Below are 19,748 nucleotides of genomic sequence, written 5' to 3' on the forward strand. Positions count from 1 at the left end.
GATTTCAGGGCTTCCAAAATTTGAGATATTTGGCAATGAGAGGATGTTGTGGTCTAAAATATGTGTTCTCGCATTTAATTGCCCGAGAACTTTTGAATCTTCAAGAGGTAAAGATATCAAAATGTCCGGATATGAAAACTATAGTCAGAATTACAGAGGAAAATGAAGAAGAGGCGATAAAATACATGATTTTGTTTCCGAAACTGAACACATTTGAACTGGTAGACCTGCCTCGTCTCTCAAGTCTTTGTCCAGAGGGATTTACATTTCTATGGTCATCCGCAAAAAATATGCGCGTGGAAAACTGTGAAAAATTGAAGACATTGGGTGCCGTAATTCCACAAAGAAAGAAGTTGGAGAATAACATGAAGAAGGATTCAACAAGTCATGATTTCAGCACTTCCCCAACAAGTTCATCAAATTGGTGCCCCGCTGGATGTGGATGCGCACCATATTCAAGACCAAACGCCCACCGCTCCATTGAAATATTGCCACGTCCAGTTAATTTGGAGGTAAGCTTTTAAATTAGGTTCAATTAACCTTTATAAGTACAACTTTTAATTAGTATTGTACTCATCTTGTTGATCGTGTTTAATTTTCTAGGTTACACCAACTAATCTTGAGGACTCAAATGATGATGATAATCTTGAAAATCTTACTGTAAGTGACTGTAATTCAATGGAAGTGATTTTCCAACTAAAGGGACCGAAGAATGAAGAAAGTAATCACTCCATTGAAGCATTCAATAAATTGAGGTCCTTCCAGTTACATAAGTTGCCAAGTTTAACGCGTGTTTGGGAGGTGGGTAGTTCACAACCAATGTTCACAGGAAGCAGTTTTGGAAACTTGAAATCGTTGCAGGTCGATTGTTGCAACCAGTGTTCTAAAAATCGGCCTAGGCGGCCGCCTAGGCGCTAGGCGGTGGGCAACCGCCGGGATTAACGTAAAATCGGAAGAAAAATCGGGACAAGGATTAGGCGGGTGTCGAGGTGGCCTGAGCGGCCCTTGGGCGGCCTAGGAGGGCAACTGGGTGGCCTAGGCGGTCTGAGAATTTCAATTTTTCTATGTTCGAACTTGAGAAAGGATGAATGCTTCTGGTTTTTCTGGGCTTCTGGTGGTCTGTGTTCGCGAAGGAGGAAGAAGATGAGAGAATTAGTTTCTCTCTCTTCTTTCCATACCCACGCACGTGATGTATTAAACTTTTTTTTTTATTTTTTATTTTTTATTTTTTGTCCATTAAAATGTGGACAGCTAGCCTTGACTTTTCTTAAAGAATAAAGGTTGTCAGGCTATTAATTTTTGTGTCATCCATCAAGTGCTATGGATTTTTTTTGTAGATAGCGATGGAGCACTCATCTCTTCCTGGACAAAGGGCAGACTAGCTGCCATCTATAAAAAAATTAATAGCCTGACAAAAAATTAATTTTTTTCTCATTAAAAAAACATTGATTGTCAGGTTATCAATTCATAGCATCAAGTGATATGGATTTTTTGGACTTGTTAGATAAGCATTTTATTATTCTTTTACTATCTTATTCAGAGATTTCATATAAGTATAATTTTTTGTAAGTATCAGTATACATTTATTTACAAGATATATAAGAAATTTACCTAAATCCGCCTAGACCGCCTAGGCGCCCGCCTAGACCCCGCCTAACCGCCTAGGCGCTAGGCGCCAGTTCACCGCCCGACTAGCGCCTAGCGTTTTTTAGAACCTTGGTTGCAACCAGTTGAAATACTTGTTTCTGTCCTCCATAGTCAAACTTCTCGTGAGTATAGAGGACATAGAAGTTAAGAAGTGTGAGCAGATGGAAGAAATCGTTGCCGCAGAAGAAGAAACTGATGAAACAATTACATTACCTAAAGTGAAGTCCATCAAGCTTGCAAGTCTGCCAAAACTCAAGTATTTTTGTGGTGAAGCTTATACTTTGAAGTTGCCATCTTTGGAGTTATTGAGCGTTATTAGTGTGCAAGACGTAGGGCCATTTGATCCTAAGCATGTTGACACGCATAATCCCCGATTGCAAGTAAAAACCGCATTTCGACAGGAATGGACGGGGACCTCAATGCCACTCTAAGGAACATTTATGACACAAGGTATGCTTTAAATTAATGTTTCTAATTTGCAGTCACTTTTGTGTCCACCTGGAAGACCGCATCATCAATATACAACCACTGAACCAACAAATATTTTCTCCTAAACAATTACAATTACGTCAATATATAAACTTTTAGAGACTACAGTAATGCTTCATGCTGTTTGTTCCAACTCTTTCGATCCTTGATGCATGCGTGGGATTTCTAATGTTTTTACGAAGGACTGAAGAATAGCTAGGTTGATAATTTGCAGTATGTGAGCTATATATGCTCAATCTTACATTTCTATTTATTCAACCAACAAATACGTTCTGGTTTCGAGCTACAAGCATAATATGGCTAACACCACCACAATTTTGACTACAAATTTAGGGAAATCAATATCAACCGTTCATATTTATATGTGCATATGTTCACACTAAAGTGTATTTAAGTAATTTTATTTTTTAAAACTCAATTCTATCTCAAGAAAACATCTGTCTTTTATTTCTAAAACAGGAAGGATAACGATGACGAATTGTACAGTGAGGATGAAAATGAAGATGACGAATTCTCTGGGGAGGATGAAGATGACTAACAGAATTGATTGATCAAACACAAAGGTTAGCATGTTTCCATCTCCAACTTCTTCTAGGTTTAGTAAAAACTGATGAAATTATCTATAAAGTACTCGAAAAATTATTCTTCCATGTTTTATAGTATATACATAAATGGATAGTACTTTAAAAATTGAACAATAAGGATTGTCGAACCACATTCTGCTACCTAATTCATTTTTTCGAGGTACCCAATGCAAGTCGATCTATAATATGCACTCTAAAAGTACTAACCTTGAGAAGCCATTGATATGAACAAGATTGAACCATGATCAGCAACGAACAAGCAAAGATCTTCCTCTCTCTCTACACCCCTTATGCACTCCTATATGGGGTGGTGTTTTGTGCTAGAATAATGTGTATAAAAGTGGGATCTAAGCCTTATATTTATAGGTGAGAGTATTAGGTTTCTTGCCCATGAAGAAACCCCTAATACAGATCTTTAGCACCTCTAAAATCCATGACCTAATAGGATAGATATTCCCAAAAATTATTGCTATACTTCACCATAAATAATCCGGACTAATCAGATATTACTTCCTTTCTTTTATCCTTAATTAATTAGGACTCCTAAATAGATGTAAGCCCAATAAAAGTCTTACACCCAATAGCAGTTAAGATGGAAGAAGCTTTTGAGATTAGCATCTGCCTCAAGAAACCTTTATCAGATTCCACAATAATATTGGAATAACCTTTTTCTCTTAGCATGTCTCACCTGATCTACAACAAGTATAACCATTTTGAGAAACACATATACAATAAACATAACCGTAGTGCTAAGTGACTTGAAAATTAATTTAGTCCTTAAACCGCTATTTTCTGAAACACAAATACAATAAGCATTACCATTTCAACTTATTCCAATTTCAGTGTTTTCTAATATTCTCCAATGCATGCAGGACAAGCGTTTACAGAACGTTGTGGCTTCAGCAATTCGTTTACTATATCATATGTACAAGTCAATAAAAGGTCATTTGTTGCACCAGAATTTCATTCCAAAAATACTATTTATGTTGCTTATTTGATGTATTATAAATTTCGATTGTGATTATTACTGTTTGTTTCTAAATTAGTGTTTGCTTATTTGTTATGGTAATTTGGAAAAGTTGTCTCTAGCTACCAATATTTGCATTTCAATTTATAATGCTAAAAGTTCTGTAATACCATAGACGTGTAAGATGAATGACATGTGTAAGCTAAATAATATTATGATACACTATAACAATATGATCATTCACTATAAGGTCTGATATTAATTCATAAAATCTGGTTTTCCCCTAAACGTAACGGAAATCATATTTATCTAGGCATGCTTAATATTTGATAAAGAAAAAAACATTTCTTAAATAAATGTCCACTCACACCTCCGGCTAGCTCTCCCTTGAGGAGCCTTGTCTACCAAATAGGTAAGTTCAAGCAACTTCAAGAGAGAATTTCCTCCACGTTAAGTCTTAAACATCCACTGGACAGCAGGCAATTCAAAACCAAAGTAAGCTGCTGAATACAACTACAATAAACAAGGAATTAGGCTAAGTTATTGTCTTCATCATGACATGATTTGGCCCCCATTTTCTAATTCCGTACCACATTTTCACATTATTTCCATAAAATAATTTTATAATTCCTATGCAAAAGAGTTCATTCATTGCCTATTTCACAACAATACAAGGTTCTACAGAGTTCAATCCCACACCATGTTATAGAAATGCTTCAACTATCAACCAGGACGGTAATCGTTAGGGGCTTCAACAACTTCACAGATACAACAATTACGATAAGTCTCATCTCCGACATTCATACAGAAAATCGAATAAAATTCGAAATCAAGAATCAATCCCAAAACTGAAAGTTGAAAATTTGGAAAAAGAACTTACATTGGAGAACAGCCCACGAGAAGAGGATCATTTCTACCTCTTGGGTCGAGGTCCAATTCCTGCGATATTGGCCGGAAGTTGGCCGGAAAACCCTGGGTCACCGTTTCTTAAATTAGAAATTGAGGAAAATCGCCTACGAATTTATAGAAACTAACAGGGATTGGATAAAGGACGGCAAGAGCATTCTGGATGTGTAGTTTGACAGGCGTTAGTGACCTGTGAACGACGGAGACGTTGTGTCGGCAGTCGTCGGCTCGCTAGGAGAAGAGGGAGAGAGGATGCAGGAGGGAGGAGAGACAAAAAGAAAAGGAAAAGAAACAAAGAAATTTAAAATAGAAATGAAAAAGAAAGGTAACCGGACTGCAAAGGTAATCAGCATACAAAATTATCATACTATCCTTAAACTTTGTAGCTATGTGAAATCTTCATTTTAATTCTAAATTTTCTTATGCTTGCGCTCACAGGTTCTTATTAGAGCAGTTCCACCGGAGGTGGAATAGCCCAGTACCCAGTCAAAAAATCAGGTTAGCACCCTGTTAATTCACTCCAGCCCGTGAAATCGACTAGCACCCAGCCTAAGCCAGTCTACGGGCCGGCCTAAAATCGACAGACCTTGGGACCGACCTATCTGACGTCAGCGTGGCGTCGGAGGGCATATGACGTCAGAGAAGGAGTTGTTGTGGAGGCTGAGGAGCAGAGCTGGTTGAGGCGGGAGAGGATGTCGAGAGGGAAGGAACCATGGAGGGAGAACGACGGAAGGACAAAGCGACAGCGTCGGAGGTGTGGAGATGCAGGAGGACGAATCGACGGTGTTGAAGGACAGGAGGTGTGGAGACGCTGTAGAGGAGCTAGTTGTTGAGATGTGGAGATGCAGGAGGTGAGGAGATGCAGGAGATGTAGGAAGTGCAGGGGTGGATGGCGTGCAGAAATGGAAGGGAAAGGAGGTGTGGAAGATGAGAAAATAATAATAATTTTTTTTTATAAAGTTAGAAATTAAAAATAAAAATATTATTTTTTATTATTTTATAATAAAAAATAATAATTTTTTAATAAAATTGACTAGGCTATTTTTTTTAGGGATAGAGATGCATTGGCCTATTGCTGTTCATTATGGTTTATCACTGTTCACTTGAGTGGATAAATGCACTGGATGCTGGCGTAAAGTCTTTAGGGGTGGACTTGCTCTTATGCGCACTACGAAAAGATATTATGTGAGTTTTCGTTGAGAATTTTTTTGATGGAGGCATCCATGATTTGCAAGGCCCACCATGGCAAAGCTAGGTATCGGCCTGACATGTGAAGACACCATCGCGGAGAAGAATCTGGAAAGTTCAATCCTTGTATTTTTCTTATATAATGGTGTCGTTTTAGTGAACTGAATGTTTCGATTCCAACATCTAAAATACTACAATTGGAATTTTTACATACTACAATTGGATTGTATCTTAAAATTCTGAAGTTTTGGATTGAATTACCACTACCAAAAATGTGAGCATTGGTCACAATCATGCTGCTTTGTGTTGGATTTCGTTAGAGATCATAATTAATCAATCACCCATATTGTGTCTCCCTCCAAAAGCTCAAACTGAAACCTAAACTCCCTCGTCGACCAAAAAAAAAAAAACAATCCTTGAACTCCCTAGCAAATCAGAGCCCAATTTGACAACCAAGATCTTCATCGTTCGAGCATCAATGTTCTCTTAAATTTGCTGCGAGCAACCTACCATGAAATCTCCTTCATGGACATCTCATAAAATTAGAATGGTACAAAGAAGAGTAGTGTCACTCCTAAGCTAGGATTACACGTTTGAATCGCAAAATAGTTCCTCCTCCACTCTTTGATTCTCTCTTTCACCGGCTAACAATATTTTACATTACCATCTTTTGCTCTATTTGACTGAAGGACAAATTTTGATTGTCTAAATATTATATTAAACTACAAATAATATTGATATTACTTTAGTCTAAAGAAGGCTTTTCAATTGCATTGTACCAATGAATAGTGTTTTGAACCACATTTCAGTTTATTTACAAGACTGCCACTGGGACGCTTTTAGCCAACTTTTGCTTTATTTACAAAAATGCCACTCAGGCTTAAGACTCGATTTTCAGCCGCTGCATCTCAGGTTTTTACTAGGGGAAAGAGAGGGGAGGGGGACAGAACGAGCAGAGAGAGAGAGCCTGCGGCTTGCAGAATTACGATGATAGAAGAAGAAGCTCAAAAGTTTGATACGCCAAGTCGAAGGAACCCTAAAAACCAGAGAAGAAGAAGAAGCTCAGAAATCGGGTGAGGATGTTGACAAATCAGCAAGCCCAGTTTTAGGCGACTCTGCAAAACCAACAACCTAACCTCCGACGAACGATGTTAGAGGGGATTCGTCAGATTCGAGTCGAACCGAGGCCGTCGTCGACTAAGAGAACATTATCGATCCCGACTTTTGGATCGACTCCCTTTACCTGCTCCCTGTCTGTTACTCCTGCTCCGTCTCTCTTCTTGCAAGTTCGCTCGGGTTCTTCTCCCCAGTTATTTCAAGCACAAAAAATTCTCCAGTTTCATTCGTCAGCTCATACATACGTAAGCTCTTCGCCTCTTAATATTTTGATTTAGGTTAATTGTTAAATTCTTGAAAAAAATTGAAAGCATTGTTCATTTTTGTCCCAAATTGGTTTGGTTCTGGTTTGGAAACAGAAATTAAAACATATACTCCTTCATCTACGATTCACTTATTCCATTCCAGATATTTCTCCATTTCTCTCTTAATTTCTTACTTTTTGATTCAAGCGTTTAATTTTTTATTAATTAAATTACAAATAAGTATTATTGACTTTCATTTGGTACCAATCAATCAAGTGAGAGATGAGTTGTTTGAATGTTTGATTTTACTTGAATCAGAGTCTCCAAGGAGGAGAAAGAGAAGGATCCGAATGATTTAGGGTTTAGGTCTTAGCGTGTGAGCAGGCGTATTGATGACTGTAATCAAGGTATCACTTAAGCTCTAATTGTGACTAGTAAATTTTGAATGACTGCTGGTTACTGTTAAAACCCCAAATGTATGCAATCCCACGTTCCAATTTGTTGTGTGAAGATGCGGACCACAATTGCTTCCTCTCAGCACAATTAGTTTCCACGATTACTCTTAAACCCTAATTGTCTCTCCTCTATCTAAAATCCATTTTTCGATTTTTGAATACGGTAAATGGATATTGTTTCTATGTGCAGGTGTTACTCGGAGAAGTTTGAAAGGCCCTGGGACAATGAGGATTGCATTTCAGAGTAGCAGAAATACAAGGCCACCCTCTCTTTGTGTATCCAATCTTACCCTTCTCCTAAATTTTTATCAAACTATAGGATTTATTTTGCTGATTTTATTTTTTGCGATTTGAGTTTTTATCTCCTGCTTATTTTTTATTTTTTTGCCGAGGTATTACTTTTCCTTTGACTAGAAATTTTAGTGTTTTTAAAGTATAATGTTATCAAATTCTAATTTTCTAATTTTCTGATTTTGGCCTTTTGCAGGGAGTGCTAAGATACTAAATTTTTGGGATTTTTTATCTTTGCATGATTTTTGGTCTTTGAAATGGGTATGTGCTGTTTTTAACGTTTTGGTTCTCAAATGTTTCGTTCTTGATTTCTGTTTTCTGCCTCCTTCTAGGTTGCTTCGTGATTTTCATTTTCCATTGTTGGCTTATGGAATTTATAAAAATGGTTGTAGTTTTGTGACCAAATCCCAATAAGAGTATGCCGAAACACAGATTAGCATGTAGTGAACATACGTTGAATTAGAACAAAATTTAATATATAAGTGAAGGCATGTGCAGTGAACAGACATTGAATTTAAAATTGATAGGGTAGTTAAGCTTCTGCCTTAGTTATTCTTTGTCACTCACTTTTGGAATTTAATTCATTCATTTCAAAGTCACTCATGTACTCTGTCTTACTTTATTCACTCATGTTTAGTATGCACCATTGAATTTTTTTGTCATATATTATTCACTCATCTACTACACTAATGTTGAGATTTGGGTATCATTTGTTTTCTCATATGTCATGTTTTTAAGCCAAATCTAATATATAAATGGATCCAAAAACTCCTGATGTAGCACATTTAATTTGTTCAAATATTGATTCTTTTCCCTCTATTCACTTCAGTTGTCGTGTTCTTCTTCGTTCTTTTTTCAACGGCAAAGCTGGACGATCCATGGAGCACATGTTGTTGAGCCTTTTGCCACTACTGGTCTGGTCCAATTCGAAGGAGTTGTTGGAGTACAATCTTTAGGCCCTTTGGAGGAGCTGAAAAACCAGTCTCGACTCTGCTGACCTAGACATATTCCGAGATATGCTCCAGCTCCATAACGAATCGGACATCAGCCCGGTTCACTACTCTCACTCTTTCCTGCTTTCATTCTCAATTTTTTTTTGGAATTTTGCGCTGAATTTCATTTGGGTAATTTGTGAAGTTTTGTTTTTTTTTCTTCTTTTGTTAGGCAGCTTTTGGTGTGCCTGCGAATGTTGATTCGGCGATGCGTTTACAATAACGTCAAGAGGGAAAAGATTCAAAAGATGTTCCCAGTGTAGCTATTTTATAATTGATGAGGCTGTTGGTGCTTTTGATGCGGAAGTTTCAGCGAGAATGACGGCGAGATGCACACAAGGATCAGGTTAGAGATCTGTGTTGTTTGACATTTCTGTGTAAACATTTTTGAGTATCAAATATATCTCAAATTTAGGGTGTCGGTTATGGGCTACTAAAGCGGAAAGTTCTTTTGGCTCATACATTAAAGCGGCATGTGCTTTTGGCTCATACATTTAATTTGTTCAAATATTGATTCTTTTCCCTCTATTCACTTCAGTTGTCGTGTTCTTCTTCGTTCTTTTTTCAACGGCAAAGCTGGACGATCCATGGAGCACATGTTGTTGAGCCTTTTGCCACTACTGGTCTGGTCCAATTCGAAGGAGTTGTTGGAGTACAATCTTTAGGCCCTTTGGAGGAGCTGAAAAACCAGTCTCGACTCTGCTGACCTAGACATATTCCGAGATATGCTCCAGCTCCATAACGAATCGGACATCAGCCCGGTTCACTACTCTCACTCTTTCCTGCTTTCATTCTCAATTTTTTTTTGGAATTTTGCGCTGAATTTCATTTGGGTAATTTGTGAAGTTTTGTTTTTTTTTTCTTCTTTTGTTAGGCAGCTTTTGGTGTGCCTGCGAATGTTGATTCGGCGATGCGTTTACAATAACGTCAAGAGGGAAAAGATTCAAAAGATGTTCCCAGTGTAGCTATTTTATAATTGATGAGGCTGTTGGTGCTTTTGATGCGGAAGTTTCAGCGAGAATGACGGCGAGATGCACACAAGGATCAGGTTAGAGATCTGTGTTGTTTGACATTTCTGTGTAAACATTTTTGAGTATCAAATATATCTCAAATTTAGGGTGTCGGTTATGGGCTACTAAAGCGGAAAGTTCTTTTGGCTCATACATTAAAGCGGCATGTGCTTTTGGCTCATTTCTTTACAAAAGTTGAATATTTGAATCTGCTTATTTATGTTTTGAAATGAGTGTGTTTGTTATTCATGTTTTGGGAATGTTAAATCTTTTTAATTTTTTCGTTCCAGGACGAAAATATTTAACGAAATGAATTCTGACTATAAAGTTAATTGAAGCTCTGAAAAATTTTGTGGTCGAAAAGGATGACAGATTACTATAGTTTTTTTTCCTTCCTATCCAAAAACTACCTTTGATTTTCTTGATTGTGCGTATATTTAATATTTGCTATTATAATCGTTCCCAGTATAATAGCAGAACCTACTAGACGAGCAGGACCAAGTACCCGACCCTCTACAACAAAATCAGCCTGCTCAGAAACCCTAGCTTGAATGCGGTTCCAGAGCTCGACGACTGGGTCTACAATGGCAACAAAGTCCGAGTCACCGAGCTTCAGCGCATCATTCACGACCTCCGAAAGTGGAAACGCTTCTCCCAAGCCCTCCAGGTTTCCATCTTTCTTTCTTACCTTGCAATTTGTGTTATCCCCTGTTTGGTTGCTCAGAAAATGAAAGAAAATTGAAAGAAGAATCAAAGTAATTAAATTTTAGTTAAAGAAAGTGAGTGAATGAGGGAATTAGGATTTTTGTTAGTTTATGTGTTTGTTTGTATCATAAGTAATCGGAATTTCCTCTGCTTTCATAATAATGTGTTTTAGGTTGCAGATTTCAGAATGGATGAATCAGAAGGGGATATGCATATTTTCGCCGGTTGAGCATGTCGTGCAACTGGATTTGATTGGGAAGGTAGAATTTTGCACGAATTGCTGTCAAATAAAGCCAGTTTGAGCCTATGGGTCGAATCCTATTGGACATTGTTGCATCATGGAGCATGTGATTGTTGGGAAGTTTAAGCTGGGGAGGAAGATTGGGAGTGGGTCTTTCAAAGAACTCTATTTAGGTATGGTAATCAGTGCTTGATATCCTTTTTTCCTTAGAAAATTATTCATTGTGTTAATTTAATGTGTTTTGTAATGAAATTGCTCTTCTGGTGTTAGGTGTAAATGTACATGGTGGGGAGGAGGTTGCTGTTAAGCTGGTATGTGATCGATCGTCAAATCTTATATTTAGTTCTGATGTTTGGTTTATGGCTAAATGTTTGCAAGCATTGTATAGTTTTGTGCCTGATTGTAAATGGGCGGCTTCATTAATGTACTAGGGTATGTTGAGTGTGAGCTTCTGGTAATTCATTATGATTTCATGTGTGCTTCCATATATATTGAAATTGTCCAGTTTGCTCATGGATGTTTCTGTATGATTTTGCATGTCTCCCTTGATAAAAGCTTGAGCAAAATATGCTTATGAAATCGATATGTGGTTTAGCTTTATAATTGTGCCTGCATCTGTACTGCTTATTTGCTACCCATCTAAACATATAACTTTATATGAGATAGCCCCCCATTTGAAAATGAGTGTTTTTATGCGATGTTTATATTTGTAGGCACTGGAATTAGTGTCTTTTGTTTTTATTTTGATCTCAGTTACTCAAAACTGAATTTTTTGTTGGTGTGAATATATATGTCAACATTTAATATCAGCATTTGGAGTGAATCAAATTCATTTTAAATTTTCTTAAATTTATTGATTATCAGATGACATAGTTAACAACTTCTGTGATTTTAAAACACTTGGAGGTGAGATTTACATAATTAAATAGTCAATTGAAAAATTGAAATGAGATGTTAGTTTTACCTGACTGATTTCTTTGTTGGGTTTATTACTGCTCAATGTTAAAACCCAAAAATGGTTTTTTGGGCAAGTGGTGATTGGCCCGCCTGTGTCAGGAAAGACCACTTACTGCAATGGCATGTCTGAGTATATCTAGCTCATCCGAAGGTAAAAAATTTCACTCTGAATTCTGGGTTTTCAAGTTTTTCCATGGCTTCAATTTTGGTTTTTGAATACATCTGAAATATTTACAGTGGCAATTTGTTGTTTTGGTGTGCAGGAAAGTTTTTGTGGTAAATTTGGATCATGCAGCCGATGCATTGCCGTATCCTTTTCGGGGTTTTATTTTTTTCATGTTTATTGTTCGTAATTTGTAGTGTTGCACTGCATTCCAATGTCGAATATTGAGGGTAATAAAGTAGAGCTACTGGTTCATCTTTCATTTGATCTTCTACTAATTTCGATTGAATTCCACAAATTTTTTTTATTTGCTTAGTTTAATTTGTTGTTGTTCAATTGTTATGAAGATCTGTGAATGTGTATGAATTATTGGTTCTGATTTTTGTTGAACAATGTGAAGTTGCTTGGTGTTTTAAGTTCTTGATCCAAAGAAAGTTGCGTTATTTCGTAATGACATTGCCGTTTGTAGTGGTTGTTTGGATTACTGTGTCATTTTATTTATGCAACACTTATATGATACCTTTCTTATTGGCTGTATGTAAATCATCAAATATCTTATGGATTAATATGCTTACCATTTCGTATACATATGTTTTTTATTCATGTTAAAACTTTTTGTATTATTTTTGTGTTTGTCATTGGCAGGTGAATTTGTAAACATTCATAGTTATCCATAGGACCTTGAGGGAGTATGCAATTAGTATTCATATAGATGGTTATTTGTGTTAACGATGAAAGCATATGGTTTAGGTTTGTCCTCAAAATTTATGCTTAGTTGTAATAATGCTTTTGCTTAGTTGTTCATGTAAAAATGGAACAATTTTTTTTTGTACATATGTCATTTTATATTCGTTTAATGTTTGAACTTATGCTTATGAACTTGGTTATTGGTAGGGCTCTTCTAGAGGCAGTGTTGGCGTGTAGATGATGTGGAAGTAGGCGATGAGGAGGAAATGACAAAGGTGGAGGACCAAAAGGTCTTATAGAAGAAGAAGAAGCTCAGAAGTCTGATACACCAAACAACTCCATCTGAAAGAGGAAGAATCCAAGGGTAAACCCCTTCAAACTCTTCGATTATGGTGTTCTTTAGTCGATTGCAAGACTAGAACTTGAAAAACTAACACATGCATATAATTTTTTTATGAAGGAACTGCAGTCCAGTGGTTGTATAAAACAAAAGGACAACGCATGCTCTCTCTCTCTCATAGTAGCTCTGTGTTCCTCTCCCCCCAAACCTAATGGCTTCATCCCAATTCGGAGCCTGCTCGAATCGGGACTTCTTGGAGATTCGGATCTCCAGGTGAGATAATTTTCCCCAAATTGTATTCAATCTATGTTGCTTCATTTCATTTTCCATTTTAATTTGGAATTGTTGATATTTTAGGCGGGTATTGCATGTATAACCACAACAATTTTTGTGTTGGATTGGGGTCAAATTGTCCAGCTTTATTAGCTATTTGGTCGCCTTTGTATTTGTAATCTGAATAATATGAATTAGGGTTTTTCTGTTAGTGTCCAATTGGTCAAGAAAGGATGCTTCTTTTTTGTTATCATGCATATTTAAGCTGTAAACATCTGAAAAACTGCTTAATTGAAGTGATATTTCCAGTTTTTTAGCTCAGTTTCAGGTTTTGACCTTTGAATTTGTTTACATGTATCCCAGCTGAAGCTATGTACATCGTAGTTTAAGGGGATTTTGCTCAAAATCTGGAGAGCTCTCTCGCTTTGCTCTCTATGTAAACCCGAGAGAAATTCCATGGAAACATCACGCCTGCAAACGAAGTTGCAGGCCTACACACAAGCAAACTCCATCTGAAAGCCAAAGAATCCAAAGGTAAATCTCTTCAGCTTTCTTAGCTATTTGGTCCTGTGTATTTGTAATCCGAATAATATGAATTAGGGTTTTTCTGTTAGTGTCCAATTAGTGAAGAAATGATGCTTCTTTTTGTTATCATGCATATTTAAGCTGTAAACATCTGAAAAAGCTGCTTAATTGAAGTGAGATTTCCAGTTTTTGAGCTCAATTTCATTTCTTATAGACAATTTTTTTTCAAGATTTCTGGGTTTCTTTTTGCTGCTTCTTTGTTAAATTACTCATCTGGAAGTTAAATTTTGTTCAAATACCAAGTATTGTTCTTCAATTAAAGATTTATGGGTTTTTTTATTGCTTCTTTTCTGTTAAATTACTCATCTAGAAGTTAATTTTGTTCAAAAACTTACTGTTCTTCAATTAATCTTACAAGAAAGCATATGAGAATGTGGCACATTAGGTGTTCGATGAAATGTGTCTGAGAATCTGTCAGTATGATATATTATAATTCTGAATCTCCTCTTCAGCTCTGGCCACAGGTGCGCGAAGGCGACATGATCCTGGTCGACAGTTCGGAGCTCTGGCGATTCTGACTAAGAAAGAGGTCAATAACAACAAGGTAATGGAATTCAATGTTTTGTGTTTGTTATAGAGGCATATTTGCAACAGTATATCAGATAATAATTCTAGATAGTATGTCCAGATGGCATAGATTGTGTTTCATGATGCATATGGCTGAAGCGGTTTTGGCTACTTTTTTTATTGCTCATTAAATTTTTTGCTGCCTTTGGCTGGTACAAATATATATAAGAAGTACTATCCTTTTATCAACTTTTACCAAGTCAAATTTAGGATCCATTTGTACTCATGCGCCATTGGGGTAAAGTGCATGTGCTTTTTTTTTCTGTTGTATATTTTCATCTAGGGGATAACGTTTTGTTGTTTGTTGGAAGGAATATTAAAACACATCCACACCCTATTTTGTCATTGTTCTAAAGTATCTCATGCTGGTTTTAGAATTCTCCCGACTTTCTAACTCAAATATGTGCCAAGAGAACCCAACTAAAGTGGTTCGCCGCTCCATGTATGAAGTATTAGTGAATTATTTGTAATTTTACATAACCAAAAGAAAATTTTTGCGTTGTATGCATACATATTGAAATTTATGTTATAAATTTTTTGAAAAGAAACAGATGTAAATTAGAATCATACTAATATAGGTATGCTGTATACATAACTTTGATAATACCATAAGTTCAGAATTAATCTTTAGTGTCATTAAAAAATTTATGTAAATTTATATACATAAATTTGATAGCACCATAAACTTGGGGTATTGTTATATTTAGTACAGGCAATATGATGCCGTTCAGGTGTTTTTAACTAATATCTGCAGTTTTTCAATTCATCTGGGGTATTTGTGATTTTGAACGACACTAAAAAATTTTATGGGTTATAGGAACTGCAGGTTAAAAAAATGGGTCAAATTCAGAGCTGCATTCGTCTTCCCTCAAAATAAGAAGAAAATGCTTCCTCAACTACATATTTTGCAACCTCAGGTATATTTGTGTTCTAAAGGCTTTTACTTCCTCCGGTTTCTTCAGAGCTATTATTTTACCCATATATGATTTGTAAAGTGGAAGATTGGATTTCATATGTCTGAGTATTTAGGGTTTTGCACAATGCAAACTTGAGCTTTTGATCCAAATGGCTAGAACAGTGTACTCGACCAATTTCATATCCTCTTGGGCTAATGAGAGTATATTACTTGCCACTGGGGAATTCACTTCATATAAGCCATAGAGAGAGAGAGAGAGAGAGAGAGTCACATTTTTGTTTTTTTTTTTTTGGATTTGGTAACTGAAATTTTATATGTGTGAACTACATGTTTCTTCTGTTTCTTAAGGAAACAGAAATTTTTTGGAAACCATCTCTTTCTAATCAAAGACATTGTGCAATGTGTTTATATGCCAACTCACTTGAATGTATATAAAAGCAAAACAGCTTCACTTATTGACCTCAATTCACTCATGTATCCCTCTGTTTGTTCACGATTGTGTTGAATTTATTCAATTTAAATATATTTTATTCATTTGATTATACCTGAAACAACAGGTTCCCGCAACAACGTGCGGGCATATTTTCTCGTTATATATATTACAATGTGACTGGAATTGTAGTACCCAACATTTTGTTGTCCATGAAGTGGCCAACTCGCCCTCTCTGATATTCTTTAGTCCGGTCCATTTTGAGTTTAACCAAACTCATTCTTTTTATAAGCAATGTATTGTGGGCATCGTTGGAGCACGAGACATTATTTTATAATTCCTCTTTGGTTGAGCTATTAATGTCATTGTTTAACAATTTAGTGATATTTATCTTTACTTGTAGATGAGAGGTTTCAGGTTCGAATCTCGGGAGTGATGATTTGTTGTAAATATACCATAAAAGAAGAAGAAAAAAAAAAGCAAATCATCATTTACCACAGTAGTAGAAAGGTGTTGAGCCCTTGTATATGATGGCGTGAGTTTGAACGTAGTTGGTAACTAATCTAACATGTAATCTAACAAAATTTATCATTTGATAAAAAAAAATATAATACAAAAACACGAAAATGCCCTTAAAGTCCAAAGTGCCCCCCTCTGCCCTGCCGCTTCCTGCAAGTTCTTTCCTCGCCCCTATTTCCCTCACTTTCTCCCTATCAGACGTTCGAAGACTCAAAACTGTTTTTAACTCTCTCCCTCTCTCTCACTCTCTCCTTCTCACTCTTAAATGTCGCCCTTTCTCACTCATACGCACGCTCAATGATCTCTGAAGCACCAATTGCTCTTCGCTTTGGCTCTCTGCATCTCACCAGAGGTAAAATGCCCCAAATTTATTTATTTATTTTTTTACTTTTTCCTCTAAATTTAATTCAATGAATTTTTTGTGTACCCTTGCAGTAATACAGGAAGATTTTTGTAGTATTTCTACTTGCTGGATGATACTGAAATAATTATTGGGAGTTTGAAGAATTTCTGGTTTGTATGATATATTTGCTAAAAGACCCAAAATTTTGAAGCAGAGCGGCGGTATTTGATAAGAAAATCATCTGATGAGTCAATGGAGTCGTCATCGCCTCCAAAGGAGAACGAAAAAAGCTCGAAACAAGCTTGCGTAGAAATCAACTTGGAAGATCTTGCTGTTGATCCCGGGCTGCGCACTCGAATTTGGGATTAGCATCCCAGTTCAAGTTCGAGAGTAAGTTCGAAGAGCATATATACAAAAGGGTCCTTTTCAGAGTCGAGACCATGACTTCCCCAGCAAGAATACTAGTGAGGGACCGAGAAAGTTTATATCTGCTTGGTTTATGATTTTCCGACTTGGTTGGTATTGTCTATGTTGTTATCTGTTTAAGCTAAATACAGGAGAGCAAGCCGGCGGTGATTGCTTGGTTAGTAAAGGGTTTTCGAATTGGAAGAAGGAAAGGTTGCAGGGTCATGTTGGAGGACGGAATAGCGGCCTCAACCAAGCTTGGAGAACCTGTGATGCTTTATTAAAGCAACACCAAGCATGAATATGAAGGTTCAAACAACGAAGGAGTTTTTCTTGGACTCTGGAACTTCCACTGTGGTCGTCATGAGGAGTTAAAAGTTATCACATTGAGAAATTCTCCCTTAAGTCTGAAGTTGACTTCACCTGATACTCAGAAGGACATCATAACTACTTTTTCAGTGAAATTATCAATGCAATCGTTAAAGATATTGGTAGTTCGTACTTTTCCATTCTTATCGATGAGCTTCATGACATGTCTTCAATGAAGCAATTGGCTATTGTAATACGTTTTGTGGATAAAGGTCAACTGATCGAGCCTTTTTTTTATGTGTTGTACAAGCCACTGATAATACTGCTGACTCACTTAAGGTGGCTATTGATGATTTCTTTTCTACCCATGGATTAAGCATGTCAAAGCTAGGGGCAAGGTTATGGTGGGACTAGTAATATGATTGGTGAGTTGAATAGTATTAAGACACTTATAATGAAGGAGAATGAGTGCATTTTACGTTCGTTACTTTGCTCACGGCAGCGAGAGACACGAAATGCCCACGCCCTCACGAAAGTACTGTCGGCGTTCTCCAACAAGGACGTAGTCGTCTTGCTTGAGGACGAGCGAGTGCTCCAGATAACTGTTCGCCATCCGAACCACCCACAAGAAAGGCTGCTTGCTGTTGGCCAGACCCCATGCCATTGCAGCTAGTTTTTTACTGTCCATGAATGCTGTGCTTCCTAGGCTTACATAGATGACAGAGTTGTGTGCTTGTTTAACGAGCCATGACGTACAACTCTGGTCCTCTTTCAACAAGCTTGTAGACGGGGATGGAACAGTTTTGTGCAGAGGACCGGTAGGAAATAACGGAATTTGGTACTCTTTTTGAAGCCGTGCCAGCGATGATTGTTCAAGGCCGTCCCGGTGTTCCAAATGACGGCTGAAGATGACCTTTGAATCGTGTGCTTTCACTAGTAGTTGCAGTAAGCCGTCCAAAACTCTGCCATCTTAATGGTTGGAGTCCTGGTGCCAGTTCCAGCATTATAGAATCTGTACACAGAATGGTCAAGCATCAGAGATCTTAAGGTTAGTGCAGACAGTTGCAAAAGTTATAAAAATCATAGAGTCATCGAGTCTTTTTCCCTTAAAAAGGTTAAAATCAATCAATTAATTGATCAATTTGATGCATTTACATCTCATAGTTATTGTGTCAAGACGGAATTCGAAAAATTTGAGATGTCTGATTGTTACCTTGAATTGAAAAGTAACCATCTTATAGGAATTACTTGGTAAGTCATCGTGTTTGCTGCACTGCTAGTAGTCAATATAATGCTAGGCAACCCTAGATGATTAGCCACCTCTACTGTACTCATCATAGATGATGCATGAAATCTTGGAGTGGGGACTTGCAGTTAGACATTAAAGCCTAATATTGCAGCAATAAAATTGTGGGACGAGATATTTTTCTCTCATAAGCCATCGGATATCTCTAAGAAATCGAAATCAGGGTAGTTCGAAGGAAAGTTGAAGTTGGTGTGAGGGACTGTGATGTAGAAGCCCTCGGAGTGAAAGATAGCGCCCAGTTGAAGTATTGGAGTTATGTTCCCTTGGAATGGGCATGGAGCCAGCACTAATCTGTGGCTTGTACGTTGTGTTTCCATTGCCCTTAAGATTTGTGTAGCTAAAAGGAGTACTTCACATGGTGGACATTATGAAGGCTTATGATATTCTGGATTGGGAATTTCTTTTAGACACTCTTTCAGATTTCCAACTTCTATGATTAATTGAATTTGTTGTTGTGTGAATAGTACTAAGTTTTTAGTTTCAGTTAACGGCAAGCTAGCGAGTTTTTTCTCCTAGTAAAAGGGGGCAAAGGCAAGGGGACGCTCTAGTTGCTACAACATCCTAGTTTGCAAATCGTTTGAAACAGAAATCAAAACCGTTTGAAACCAAATTGAACCGCAATCAAATGGTTTGGTTTTATCTTGATTGGTTTAAGCTTCAAATTCACACCGAACCGAACTGGCAAAAAATTCAGTTTCACTTTAAAACCGCACAGAACCAAACCGTGTCCATCCCTGGTCTGCATTGGAGGAAAACTGGGGAAAACCTCCCGGTAACCTCAACTCTGATGGAGAAAATGTATTGGAGATTGAAGATTGTGAATTTTTGTTTTTGTTGTTCTCCATAAGATTTCCATTCAAAATTTCTATACGATTTTTTGCCTTCTCTTGTAATTTCACTATGATTACATACCATAATTGAATAGTACAAATTAGTCCCGCCTGTTGCCTTGTGGGCTTCAAGTCCTTGGTGACCCTCCGACAGCCAAGGAAACGACAACCCACTTCTGAGATCGGAAGCTAGCGTATGGAGACGGCGTGTCGGAGATTGTCTTGACGGTGGATTCGAGCTGTGGCATCTGAATCTTCTTGAAACCGGTACCTGGCTGACTT

General features: G+C 37.2%; 1 protein-coding gene and 2 long non-coding RNA genes across 4 annotated transcripts; 2 read left to right on the plus strand and 1 right to left on the minus strand.

Moving 5' to 3' along the window:
• The first annotated feature begins 35 nt into the window (after positions 1–35).
• On the plus strand, positions 36–3,744 carry LOC139189212 (probable disease resistance protein At4g27220). Its single transcript, XM_070807688.1, has 4 exons — positions 36–512; positions 604–861; positions 1,713–2,097; positions 3,593–3,744. Exons 1-3 carry the CDS (start codon positions 36–38, stop codon positions 2,076–2,078), a joined length of 1,101 nt encoding a protein of 366 aa, XP_070663789.1. The 3' UTR covers positions 2,079–2,097; positions 3,593–3,744.
• A 182-nt stretch (positions 3,745–3,926) lies between these two features.
• LOC114819472 (uncharacterized) lies at positions 3,927–5,523 on the minus strand. 2 transcript variants are annotated; one of them, XR_003766642.2, is made up of 2 exons: positions 4,568–5,523; positions 3,927–4,155 (listed from the first exon to the last, which is right to left on the minus strand). It is a non-coding gene; the product is annotated as an uncharacterized lncRNA (long non-coding RNA). The 2 variants fall into 2 exon arrangements; XR_003766641.2 differs by having other exon boundaries at positions 3,927–4,200.
• A 10,889-nt stretch (positions 5,524–16,412) lies between these two features.
• Positions 16,413–18,585, plus strand: LOC139189216 (uncharacterized). Its single transcript, XR_011572905.1, has 2 exons — positions 16,413–16,625; positions 16,709–18,585. It is a non-coding gene; the product is annotated as an uncharacterized lncRNA (long non-coding RNA).
• Positions 18,586–19,748: the final 1,163 nt, after the last annotated feature.

This window comes from Malus domestica, chromosome 11 (assembly GCF_042453785.1).
Source record: "Malus domestica chromosome 11, GDT2T_hap1".
Lineage (NCBI taxonomy): Eukaryota > Viridiplantae > Streptophyta > Magnoliopsida > Rosales > Rosaceae > Malus > Malus domestica.

Excerpts from the sequence above, each read along its gene's own strand:
- LOC139189212 (XM_070807688.1), top strand. The coding sequence starts at position 36 with ATGAGAGGATGTTGTGGTCTAAAATATGTGTTCTCGCATTTAATTGCC. Across the intron at positions 513-603 it reads CACGTCCAGTTAATTTGGAG|GTTACACCAACTAATCTTGA; the intron begins GTAAGCTTTTAA and ends TTAATTTTCTAG. Across the intron at positions 862-1,712 it reads GAAACTTGAAATCGTTGCAG|AACCTTGGTTGCAACCAGTT; the intron begins GTCGATTGTTGC and ends AGCGTTTTTTAG.